Consider the following 13,817-nt stretch of genomic DNA (forward strand, 5'->3'; position numbering starts at 1 on the left):
CATTAGGCCTGGTACAATGAAATACTCCATTCACAGGAAAATATTCTGTAAATGCCACAACTGATCTAAACTATAACTTATAGTTAATAAAAAAAAATAGCTAAAGCAATTATCCAAGAGCCAAACGTATTTCATTCCTAAGGTTAAGATACTTAATCTTTTTTTTTTTTTTTTTTTTAATTTAGCAAATCCTTAGTATCTCACTTTGGCTATTTAAAATGAGAATAAAATCACCACCTGAAAGTAAATGTGGCCAGAAACAATAAAACTGTTTCCTTGTGACTCACTGAGAGGCAAGGACAAAAGGAGCTTCCTTGTGCAATGCCCGTTTCTGCCATGGTGTGCAGACCTTGGAGGAATACGTGAAAACAAAGGGTCAACCACATTGATCTTTCACTGCTAGGAACAACTATTATTTTTTTAATAATCTTTTTTTTTTTTGTCAAATACTATACTTCTAACTAAGAAAAGAAGCTTAAATCTTTGGAAGAGTTCCACAAAAATTGAGAATATACAGTTGGATACTCAAAAACATCTGTTCTTGCTTTAGACCCAAACTGTCATTTGACCTAGAGCAAAATGCCTTTAAATCTTGGAGTTTCAGGTTTCTCAGCAATAGAACACATGGTGTGGACTAGGAGATGCTAAAGACCCATTCAGCTTCAGAATGACATGAACTTTATCAAATAACTTTCTTTTTGGATTTCTCCACAAAAGAGTCAATTATGTGGTCAGCTCTTAAAAGAGTGCCACCCCACTGATAATGGAAGTCCGTAGACCAAGGAGAAGATTTGCCAGACTTTGTCCCCTAGAATGTTGTCTTTGCATGAGAACCTGAGGCATGTCACTGTAGCTGCCAAGGGAAGTCATTAACTGCCAAGGGAGATGAGGCAGGATAAGAAAAGTCATGTTTTTAATAGTTTCTTGGAATGCAGTTGTTTCATTCACTGCAGTTTTGAGGGATGTTGTTAATAGCTCCTTTGGGCTTTGTACAAGGACATTGCTGTCTGATGGGTGAAGCTGGCATCTTTGGTTTACCTGCCATGATGTGTTGGAGCCTCTGTTTGTGGAGAACTATAAGAGAAGCAAGAAGGATCATCTCTCCTGAGTAAGGCTGCCATCCTTGGCATGTGTTTTCTGTTACACACAATGTGAACATACCCACTCCCGCCATGATGAGTTACTCGTACCTGTGGTGTTTGACAGATTGGCTTCCTCTGTCGGAAGAAGGGACGTCTGGGAAGGACTGGGGGCCAGCAAAACTTGACTCCATCATTTTCTCCAATGCTGTCACTGGATGCCTTTCCACCTTGGAATACTGGGAGGAATCACATGCGCAGAGGTGAGCTGAAGATGTCATGAGAGGGGACTAGCAGACTTTAGCTAGGTATGGAAGAGTTACTGGAAGGTCAGTTTCTACTGGGACTCTCGATCAGAAGAATGATAGATACAACAGTTGTACCTTGTTTTTCATACATTGATTGTGTTACCACCCAAACCTATGATTAGGTAAGGTCCATTCAAGGGTGTCTTCACTTCAGAACGCTGAGTCTATCTTCTCATTTTCATCTCCGCCTGTGGCATACAGCTAAAACACTCTATGGGTATGTTTTATTCCATGCACATTTAGTAAAAAAAAAAAAAAAAAAGCAAAAAACAAAAATCATTGAATTAGTAGCTGTGCTACTAATAATAGGGGTTCAATAGATAACTTGGAATGAACCTCATGACTTTGTCAGAACTAGGGAGGCTACTGATTGAGAAACCTGCCCACTCCACAGCTCCCTTTTTCAGCTTGTTACCAGGTAACTATTACAAGTCTAAAAAGAGAACCCCATGGAGTGTCTCACTCTTTATAGTTCTTAACTCTTAGTTTCACCTTTGACTATGCTATGCCATAAGATACCAAAGCCTAAAGAAAGCCTAAAGAGATGGCACTTAAAGAAAAACTTTGCCCAAGGGAAACACATCACTCGACATCTCCATCAAGTCAGCAAATTGCCAGGGTCAACACTCCCTGGGCACTTGGAAAATGATCAGGCAATAAGAGGTTAGCTGGCTTCTCTTTTAGAAACTCTAGGTGGAAACTATCACCAGAAATGATACTCACAGAATGTAAACCAAACTAGAGAGATTTTGGAATCCAGATATCCAATATCCAATGAATCATCAAGCTGCAAATTTTAAGTATTGTTCTGAGCAAGTGTAAATCTTACTGGATTTTTTTTTTCATTTCAAAAGTAAAGGCAGTAAAGGAGCTAGTATGATTAGAGTCATAAACAAAAAAATTAAGTTAATCAATCTTTCTGAATCTCAAGTCTATATAATGGAATAATAATAACTCCCTTAAAACCCACCGCCATCTACTGGATTATGACTCATAGAAAATAGAGACCCAATAAATTCCTACGGAAGCAGACTGCCATATCTTTGTTCCCAAGAGCCTCTGGTGTTTTCCAATTGACTCTTAAAAATATTAATGAGGCAATATTTAATATAGTGGAGCCCTGATAGCGCAGTAGTTAGGCACTCAGCTGCTAACCAAACGGTCAGCAGTTTGAATCCACAAGCTGCTCCTTGGAAGCCCTCTGGGGCAGTTGTACTCTGTCCTGTAGGGTCACTATAAATCAGAATCTACTGGACAGCAATGGGTTTGAAATACTTAATGTACTTGGACAAAGTAAAAGTAAGGGTACCTATGGTAATGAAGATGGCTCTGTAAGATGTTCTCTAGTCTTTGCTGTAAGAAACAAAATATACCTGGAATGGTGAATATATCCAAGTCTAAACACCATCTCTAACTGGTATGGCTGCTTGAAATCTCATGTTTACATAGATTTGAAGAATGACTTAGGAAATAAAATCTAGAAATAGTATTATAACCAGAAGAAAAATAAATTCAAGAGGAAGGTGTGGATTACATTTTACTGGAAATTCTTTATGTAACCACAAATTTTAAAATTAACACTTTGAGACTGAGGTTCAATTAATTGCAACATGGCTGAAAGTTTAGATGAAAAGAAAGAAGAAGATAGATGCAGGATACATATAAATCCTCACTCTAGGTATTGAGGAGCCCTGGTGGTGCATGGTTAAAGAGCTCAGCTGCTAAACAAAAGGTCAGCAGCTTGAATCCACCAGCCAGTGCTTGAAGACCCTGCGAGGCAGTTCTACTCCATTTTGTAGGGTCACTATGAGTAGGTATTGAAAATACCATTTTTTTTGCTAGGTATTGAAAATACAAATGTTTATTAAGTTTAGACATTGAAAGGAAAAATATTTAAGTATATATCACACTTACATCTCACTAGAGTATAAAACATATAATATAGAAATCATTAGAGGGGGAGAAAATCATTATTAATACAAAAATACCCCAAATGGGGGTAGGGTTGTATCAAGAGAGCAAGGAAAATGGAAAATAAATATTAAATAGCAGCAATAAATTCACAACCATCAGTAATAAAAAGTAACCGTGGAAGGATTAAATATAAATATAAAAGATTAATACATTTATTCTTCTAAAAATTCGGTCATATGCTTTTAAAAAAAAAAAGCTCACTTAAAACAACAGAGAAGATTAAACAGAATGGACAAAGATAAACACCGTGCAAATTCTAGCAAAGAGAAGACAGCTGTACCAAGAGCAACAGCAAATAAAATATAATTCATTACAGAATGTGTTTTAAGAGACAAAGATGGATATGCCATATTAATAGAACGGGCAATGCACCAAGTTATAAGTATTTATAAATTTTTATCTATTTTGCAACATAGATTCAAAAACACACAGTAGAATTAATAGCATTGTATGTAGAATTTGACAAATTTACACTCATATTGAAACTCTTCACTGTGTTTTGTAAACTGACAGTTTATGGTGGCATTTCACATCAGAGGGGAAAAGTTAGAATTCAAGGATAAAGACACTGGAGCCATCATTATCCTTGCAAATAAAATACATTTGTCCCCTACCCTACTTGGCGGGGGAAAAATCAGATTGATTAAAGAGCTAAATGTAAACAAGAAAATGATAAATAAATTATAAAAAATATCAAAGTAATGACTTTAGATATTAAGAGACTTCTCAACAAGTCACGCAAATTACAGACTATTAAAAATTTAGTAATTTGATGACATCAAAATTAGAAATAAATATACTAAAAAAGATTCCTTGAACTGAACACAGTCAGTGTGGCAACGAGTATACCCACCCAGTGCCGTCGAGTCGATTCCGACTCCTAGCGACCCTATAGGACAGAGTAGAACTGCCCCCAACGAGTATAGTTGTGGATAATAACCAAAATCCATTGCGGTCGAGCTGATTCTGACTCATAGCAACTTTATAGGGAAGAGTAGAACTGCCTCACAGGGTTTCCAAGGAGTGGCTGGCGGATTCGAACTGCAAACCTTTTGGTTAGCAGCTGAGCTTGTAACCACTGCATGACCAGGGCTCCGTTGTAGAAAGTGAAGTTTTAGATTATATTCTTAAATTTTGAGAAAGAAAAAAAAATTCATGAACTATATAGTTAATGAAAATACATTTTTTTAAAGCTTTATAAGACTGTGGATAAATTTATTCATAATTTTAAGGAAGAAAAACATATCTTACAAGGACAGAACACCTAGAAGCCAAGCATTTCTTTAAAAATGTGGTACATTTGATTAACTACCAATTTCAATATTCTAAATTGCAAAAATTATTATTATCAAAACCAAAATGCAAGCAAAAAACTGGGAAAATAATGGCTATCATACGTTAGTTGCAGGCTATGAAGGTTTATATACTGCATAGAAATCAGTTAGAAGAACAATGAAGGGCAATGGTAGGAATGGGCAATTCATGAAAAAAATAAAGAAAGGAATGCAATAAACATGTCAAAAGGTGAACAACTGCATTGATTGTTAACAGAATAAAAATACTAATATAGAAAAAATAGATTTTAAGGATCTGGAATAAAGGCAAATATCTGGGAAAAGTGGAGCGGTGCTAATTAGCAATGTGTTTAAATATTTTAAACCTAAATACCCTGTAATCCAGAATTCTAATTCCAGAAATTAGCATCATTGATATGATCCCAGAAGTTCAAAATAATACAAGCACTGGGGTATTTAGGTAGTATTATTTTAAATAAGAAAGCAGAAAAACAAATACAAAAGAGAAACAATCAGAAAAAGTATAAATGTCCACAAATGTATACTATACAATTAAAAATAAAAACAATGTACAAAAATTATACCATTTCTGTAACAAGAAAAATTCAGTAAATAGACAAAGATATACTTTGTGTATAAAACCAAAAACAAAACCCATTGCTATGGAGTCGATTCCAACTCATAACCACCGTATAGGACAGAGTAGAACTGCCCCACACAGTTTCCAAGGAGCACCTGGTGCATTCGAACTGCTCACCTTTTGGTTAGCAGCTATAGCTCTTAACCACTACACCACCAGGGTTTCCATTTTGTGTGTGTGTGTATATATACATACACTTTTTTTTTATATATGTGTATATATAATTGTTATAACCAAAAGGCCGGCAGTCTGAATCCACCAGCCGCTCTTTGGAAACACTATGGGCAGTTATACTCTGTCCTACAGGGTTGATGTGAGTCGGAATTGACTCAATGGCAATGGGTTTTGTATGTGTTTATGTATACACATACATTTTGTGTGTGTGTATATACACACATACTATATATTATTTACATGTGTACAAAAAAAAAAAAAAACATTGCCATCAAGTCAATTCTGACACATAGCGACCCAATAAGACAGAGTGGAACTGCTTCATAGGATTTCCAAGGAGCGGCTAGTGAATTCAAACTGTCAAAGTTTCAGTTAGCAGCCAAAGTACCTTGAACTTAATGGTACATAACCTTGACATTTTTCTTAGTCCTATACCGTATCCACCAATATCCTGTCTACCAAGATAATCCTGTTGACAGTGCATTCTAGGGTTTTGTTTTGTTTCTTAATCTCCGTTCAGAGTGGCTTCATGGGAAACAAACATCCACACACACGTGTGTATACATACAAAAATATATGTATATGTACCTCATGCATGCTTCTTTATTGATTAATTAAAATTGTTCATCGTGACTCTTCCATGAAAAAAATTAAGTGATGAACACTTTCACTGAAATGGAACCAACATCCTGAATTTCTATCTGACTTCCAGATTCTATAAAATGTATCTTAGGTTTTTTTCACCCTCTTAATATGTTTGGAGGAAACCCCGGTGGCGTAGTGGTTAAGTGCTACGACTACTAAACAAGAGGTCAGCAGTTCAAATCCACCAGGCACTCCTTGGAAACTCTGTGGGGAAGTTCTACTCTGTCCTATAGGGTTGCTATAAGTCAGTAATTGACTTGACAGCAGTGAGTTTGGTTTTTTAATATGTTTAGAAGGCAAACTCAGATGCCTGAAGGGTCTAGCTACAGATCCAAGAGCAATGAGGTGGAGCCACTTGTGGTAAGCTGAAGAAGGAAGGCTTCCGCTCAGCTCCTGCAGGGGGCTGTCAGGGAATGATGCTGGCCAAATGTATGTTGAGTATCCAGGCCTTCTAGAGAAATCACTGAATCTTTAAAAGTCAGCAACCCATCCATCAATCTATTTATTTAAAACAAAGCGTATCAAAAGTGAAACCCAGCTTTTTGGCTACTAGTTCACAACATCTGCAGTGAATGAGGCTTTGGATCCTGGGAGATGGAAGAACTTGTAAAAGTCATGAATAAAAGTCCTGAATATAGAATCAACTCTTACTTCTGCTTCTTCATAGTGTTCACAAATGGACGTTGTGCTCTAAATCTTTTCTTTCAAGTGTTTGCATTATTTTTACATTATACAGTTATATATTTTACAGTTGCTACCTACCAAGTGTACTATTTTGGCCCATTATCACGAATTTCCATTCAAAATTGACCATTTTGGACCATTTTTCTGTCACTGATAACCTTCGTGAAAATCTTTTTTATTTCAGTGACTGTACTTAACCTGAAATTTAAACTTGAATTACTAACATTTTTACTAATGGTGAGTTGAGGCACATGAGAGCACTAACAAACTTAATAATCTGACAGTGCTTTGAACTGACTGAGATTCCATAAATATTCATTCAACATTAATTTAGAGGGAGCTTCTGCTTTTACCTCTGACAAGTGAAGAGCTTACAAGTCTCTTAGAAGGTTAGAAAATAGCTGAACAAACTAAAAATCAATGACTACTCTTGTATTCAAAGACCTGGTGGCATAGTGGTTAACAGCTCAGCTGCTAACCAAAAAGATTGGTGGTTCAAATCCACCAGCTGTTCCTTGGAAACCCTATGGGGCAGTTCTGTTCTGTTTTATAGGGTCACTATGAGTAGGAATCGACTTGACAGCACCTAAGGACAATAACTTCTGTATTCATCAACTATTGAGGGTGCAGTATAAACTACCTCCTTAAAATCTGGAGGTACAGGCAAACACAGAGAATCATAGCTAAGATCAGCTTACCTGCAGTAGAAGCCATAAACTTGTAAGGGTGTGTAAATGGTAATTTTAATAAATTATGGGAGACTGTACATGGACCAGAGTGAGACTCAGAATATTCCGTGGCCGAAATCTTAGGGAGTGGTACCCAGACTTTCTTGGGTTTTACCTCCAGGAAACAGACAAGATTCTCACCATAAAGAGCCAAACAAACAAACAAACGAAAATCTCCTACCTGGCAGGGGAAAAGGAAAAGTAACCAACCACTTTGAAATATGTCCAGAGTATTCTCCACAACAATTGTGTACTGTTCAGTGAAAATGGCTATGCAAGAGCTTTATTTCACTTGGGAGAAGGAAATTTCCCCAACTCCAGTACACTCTACCTTTCCTGTCTTATGTACTAGGGGGTGGAAAGCAAAGAGACACTTGTGAAGGTCATATCCCAGTAATACAGACCCACTAAAAGAATGAAATTCAATCATGAGGTTATAAAATGGTTTCCTTCCCCCACTCCTTAACACTATGTAAACAGGGCTCCAGCATAATAATAGTGGATTACAGCTGAAAGAGTTGTAAGACATAAATTCCATTTAAGAGTTCTTAGGGAAACCTAAAGACAACAGTGGAGAAAACAAAATAAGGATACTAGAGGATTTTAAAGACCCTGGAACCTACAGCAGCAGCAAAAATTAAACAAAGTGAAACTCCTAGCCAAAGTAGCATAAAACATTACAGTAAAGGTTTGTTTATCTCAGTCCCTATTACCCAATGTATTATGTCTACCTTTTTACCAAACAAAACATCAACAACAAAAAAAATCATAAGGCATACTAAAAGTAAAGACTAAAAAGTAAAGTAAAAGTAAAGTCTGAAAAGACTGTAAATATCACAACCAGACTCAAATATAACCGAGGCATTGGAATGATCAGACAGGGAATTTAAAATAAGTATGATAAATAACTAAAGGAAAAAGTAAACAGTATGTTGAAACAGATGACTAGAATAAACAGAGAGCTAGAAAGACTAAGAAGGAATAAGCAAAGGGAAACAACAAAAATAAACAAATGGAAAACAACAACAACAAAAATCCAGAACATTCAACAACCGTGGAACAATTCAAAAAGTGTAGCACAACATAGTTGAAATACTAGAAGAAAGAGACAATGGAGCTGAAGAAGTTTGAAATAATATTGGCTGAGAATTTCTCTAACTTAATAACAGACGTTAAGCCAAAGAAGTAGGAAGCTCATAGAACATCAACTATAATTTAAAAAATCTAATTATAGGCATATCATATTTAAATGGCAGAAAATGAAAACAAGAAGAAAATCCTAAAAAAAGATGGGTGTGGTAACTTGCCTATAGAGGAAAAGATGAAGAATTATAGTGAACTTTTTATCAGAAACCATGCAAACAAGAAGAAAAAGAAGTGAAATAAAATTTTGAGAGAAAAAGCACACCAACCTAAAATTCTATATCCAGCAAAATAAGTGAAGCAAAGGTGAAGGGAAAAGATCCAGTTGCTCAGACAAACAATAACTGAGGAGATTTATTGCCAGCAAACCTGTCCTTCAAGAAGTGTTAGACATTCTCCAGAGAGAAGAAACATCATATGTCAGAAGCTCAGATACACAATAAGAAGGAGAAGTGTTGGAGAAGTAATAAATTAAGGTAAAATTAAGTCTTTTATTTTCCTTATTCTTAACTGATCCAACAGAAAAATATTTACTCAAAGTAATAATAGTAACAATTTACTGCCATATTTATGCTAATAAGTGAAATGACTGACAACAATCTTACAAGGGATGGGAGAGAGGAATTGGGAATAATCTGTTATGAAGTACCTACATTAACCATGAAGTGGTAAAGTGTTTTTGCAAGTGACTTGGATTAGTTGTAAATGTATATTGCAAACTTGTAGGTAACTGTTGAAAAATTATAAAAAGAAGTATAATTGACATGGTAAGAGGAGAGAAAGTGGAATGATGCATAACGATCAATTAAAACCAGAGAACGAAAGAATAGAGGGGAAGAAAACAAAATAAAGAACAAAAGCGAAGAATAGAAAACAGTTACAGATATTGCAGATATCACTTCTACTGTACTGATATACACTTTAAATGGTTTAATACACCAATTAAAAGAGATTTTTAAAGTGCAGGATGGATTATAAATAAACAAACAAATAAATAAAAACAACTATATGCTGTCTAAGGAGCCCTGGTGGTGCAATGGTTAAGTGCCCAGCTGCTAATCAAAAGGTCAGTGGTTCGAATCTGCCCAGTTGCTCCATGGGAGAAAGGGCTCGGCTATCTGGTCCGGTAAAGATTACAGTCCAGGAAAGCTATGGGACAGTTCTGCTTGTCATATAGGGTTGCTATGAGTCAAAATTGACTCAATGGCACACAAAACAACAACAACATAGGTTGTCTACCAAAAAACCAACTTTAAATATAGAGACATAAATAGGTTTAAAGAAAAGGGGTGGATAAAAATATACCATGTTGGAGCGGGGCCAAGATGGCGGACTAGGTGGACGCTACCGCGGATCCCTCTTGCAACAAAGACTCGGAAAAACAAGGGAATCAATCACATACACAACAATCTACGAACTCTGAACAACAAGCACAGACTTAGAGACGGAAAATAAACAAATACGGGCAGACAGCGACCGTTTTCAGAAGCAGGAGCCAGCGTACCAGCCGACTACTTGGAAAATCTAGTTTCCCAGTGATGGCTCGGAGACAGCAGTCCATATCAAACCACATAAAGAAACAGACCATGACAGCTTCTCCAACCCCCCAAACAAAAGAATCAAAATCTTTCCCAAAAGAAGATACAATCCTGGAATTATCAGATATAGAATATAAAAAACTAATTTACAGAATGCTTAAAGATATCACAAATGAAATTAGGATAAATGCAGAAAAAGCCAAGGAACACACTGATAAAACTGTTGAAGAACTCAAAAAGATTATTCAAGAACATAGCGGAAAAATTAACAAGTTGCAAGAATCCATAGAGAGACAGCATGTAGAAATCCAAAAGATTAACAATAAAATTACAGAATTTGACAACGCAATAGAAAGTCAGAGGAGCAGACTCGAGCAATTAGAATGTAGACTGGGACTTCTGGAGGACCAGGGAAACAACACCAACATAGCTGAAAAAAAATCAGATAAAAGAATTAAAAAAAATGAAGAAACCCTAAGAATCATGTGGGACTCTATCAAGAAGGATAACTTGCTAGTGATTAGAGTCCCAGAACAGGGAGGGGGGACAGAAAACACAGAGAAAATAGTTGAAGAACTCCTGACAGAAAACTTCCCTGACATCATGAACGACGAAAGGATATCTATCCAAGATGCTCATCGAACCCCATTTAAGATTGATCCAAAAAGAAAAACACCAAGACGTATTATCATCAAACTTGCCAAAACCACAGACAAACAGAAAATTTTAAAAGCAGCCAGGGAGAAAAGAAAGGTTTGCTTCAAGGGAGAATCAATAAGAATAAGTTCAGACTACTCAGCAGAAAGCATGCAGGCAAGAAGGGAATGGGACGACGTATACAGAGCACTGAACGAGAAAAATTGCCAACCAAGGATCATATATCCAGCAAAACTCTCTCTGAAATATGAAGGAGAAATTAAGATATTTACAGATAAACACAAGTTTAGAGAATTTGCAAAAACTAAACCAAGACTGCAAGAAATGCTAAAGGAGATTGTTTGGCCGGATGACCAATAATATCAGCTACCAGCACAATACAAGGTCACAAAACAGAACGTCCTGATATCAACGCAACTCAAATAGGGAAAGCACAAAAACAAACAAATTAAGACTAATTCTAAAAAATAAATAAATAAACAAAATAATACACACAACAGGAAATCATGGAAATCAATACATAAACGATCACGATAATCAAAAAGAGGGACTAAATATAGGAGGCATTGAACTGCCAGATGGAGAGTGATACAAGGCGATATAGAAGGATACAAGTTAGGTTTTTACTTAGAAAAATAGGGGTAAATAAAAAGGTAACCACAAAAAGGAATATCAATTCCATAACTCAAGAAAAAAGCCAAGAAAAACGTAACGACTCAATAAACACAAAGTTAAACATTATGAAAATGAGGATCCCACAAGCTACTAAGAAAAACGTCTCAGCACAAAAAAGCATGTGGAAAAATGAAATGGCCAACAACACACATGAAAAGGCATCAAAATGACAGCACTAAAAACTTACTTATCTATAATTACGCTGAATGTAAATGGACTAAATGCACCAATAAAGAGACAGAGAGTCACAGACTGGATAAAAAAACACGATCCATCTATATGCTGCCTACAAGAGACACACCTTAGACTTAGAGACACAAACAAACTAAAATTCAAAAGATGGAAAAAATATATCAAGCAAACAATAAGCAAAAAAGAAGAGGAGTAGCAATATTAATTTCTGACAAAATAGACTTTAGACTTAAATCCGCCACAAAGGATAAAGAAGGACACTATATAATGATAAAAGGGACAATTGATCAGGAAGACATAACCATATTAAATATTTACGCACCTAATGACAGGGCTGCAAGATACATAAATCAAATTTTAACAGAATTGAAAAGTGAGATAGACACCTCCACATTTATAGTAGGAGACTTCAACACACCACTTTCGGAGAAGGACAGGACATCCAGTAAGAACCTCAATAGAGACACGGAAGACCTACTTACAACAATCAACCAACTTGACCTCATTGACTTATACAGAACTCTCCACCCAACTGCTGCAAAATATACTTTTGTTTCTAGTGCACATGGAACATTCTCTAGAATAGACCACATATTAGGTCATAAAACAAATCTTTGCAGAATCCAAAACATCGAAATATTACAAAGCATCTTCTCAGACCACAAGGCAATGAAGCTAGAAATCAATAACAGAAAAACTAGGGAAAAGAAATCAAATACTTGGAAAATGAACAATACCCTCCTGAAAAAAGACTGGGTTATAGAAGACATCAAGGAGGGAATAAGGAAATTCTTAGAAAGCAACGAGAATGAAAATACTTCCTATCAAAACCTCTGGGACACAGCAAAAGCAGTGCTCAGAGGCCAATTTATATCGATAAATGCACACATACAAAAAGAAGAAAGAGCCAAAATCAGAGAACTGTCCCTACAACTTGAACAAATAGAAAGTGAGCAACAAAAGAATCCATCAGGCACCAGAAGAAAACAAATAATAAAAATTAGAGCTGAACTAAATGAATTAGAGAACAGAAAAACAATTGAAAGAATTAACAAAGCCAAAAGCTGGTTCTTTGAAAAAATTAACAAAATTGATAAACCACTGGCTAGACTACCTAAAGAAAAACAGGAAAGGAAACAAATAACCCGAATAAGAAACGAGAAGGACCACATCACAACAGAACCAAATGAAATCAAAAGAATCATTTCAGATTACTACATAAAATTGTACTCTAACAAATTTGAAAACCTAGAAGAAATGGATAAATTCTTGGAAAAATACTACCTACCTAAACTAACACATTCAGAAGTAGAACAACTAAATAGACCCATAACAAAAAAAGAGATTGAAACGGTAATCAAAAAACTTCCAACAAAAAAAAGTCCTGGCCCAGATGGCTTCACTGCAGAGTTCTACCAAACCTTCAGAGAAGACTTAACACCATTACTATTGAAGGTATTTCAAAGTATAGAAAAAGACGGAATACTACCCAACTCATTCTATGAAGCTACCATCTCCCTGATACCAAAACCAGGTAAAGACATTACAAAAAAAGAAACTTTTAGACCTATATCCCTCATGAACATAGATGCAAAAATCCTCAACAAAATTCTAGCCAATAGAATCCAACAACACATCAAAAAAATAATACACCCTGATCAAGTGGGATTTATACTAGGTATGCAAGGCTTAATATCAGAAAAACCATTAATCTAATCCATCACATAAATAAAACAAAAGATAAAAACCACATGATCTTATCAATAGATGCAGAAAAGACAAAGTTCAACACCCATTTATGATAAAAACTCTAACCAAAATAGGAATTGAAGGAAAATTCCTCAACATAATAAGGGGCATATATGCAAAGCCAACGGCCAATATCACTCTAAATGGAGAGAACCTGAAAGCATTTCCCTTGAGAACGGGAACCAGACAAGGATGCCCTTTATCACCGCTCTTATTCAACATCGTACTTGAAGTCCTAGCCAGGGCAATTAGGCTAGACAAAGAAATAAAGGGTATCCAGATTGGTAAGGAGGAAGTAAAGCTATCACTATTTGCAGATGACATGATCGTATACAT

General features: G+C 35.9%; 1 protein-coding gene across 4 annotated transcripts in view; it reads right to left on the bottom strand.

The window, feature by feature from the left end:
* NRG3 (neuregulin 3) overlaps positions 1–13,817 on the bottom strand; it is a 1,465,063-nt gene that overhangs the window by 10,492 nt on the left and 1,440,754 nt on the right. For all 4 annotated transcript variants that reach the window (XM_064290319.1, XM_064290320.1, XM_064290318.1 and 1 more), the window contains exon 7: positions 1,191–1,318. In XM_064290319.1, the coding sequence (XP_064146389.1) occupies positions 1,191–1,318 (128 nt within the window). The remainder of the gene's footprint in view (positions 1–1,190; positions 1,319–13,817) is intronic.

Source organism: Loxodonta africana, chromosome 8 (assembly GCF_030014295.1).
Source record: "Loxodonta africana isolate mLoxAfr1 chromosome 8, mLoxAfr1.hap2, whole genome shotgun sequence".
In the NCBI taxonomy this organism is placed as follows: Eukaryota; Metazoa; Chordata; class Mammalia; order Proboscidea; family Elephantidae; genus Loxodonta; species Loxodonta africana.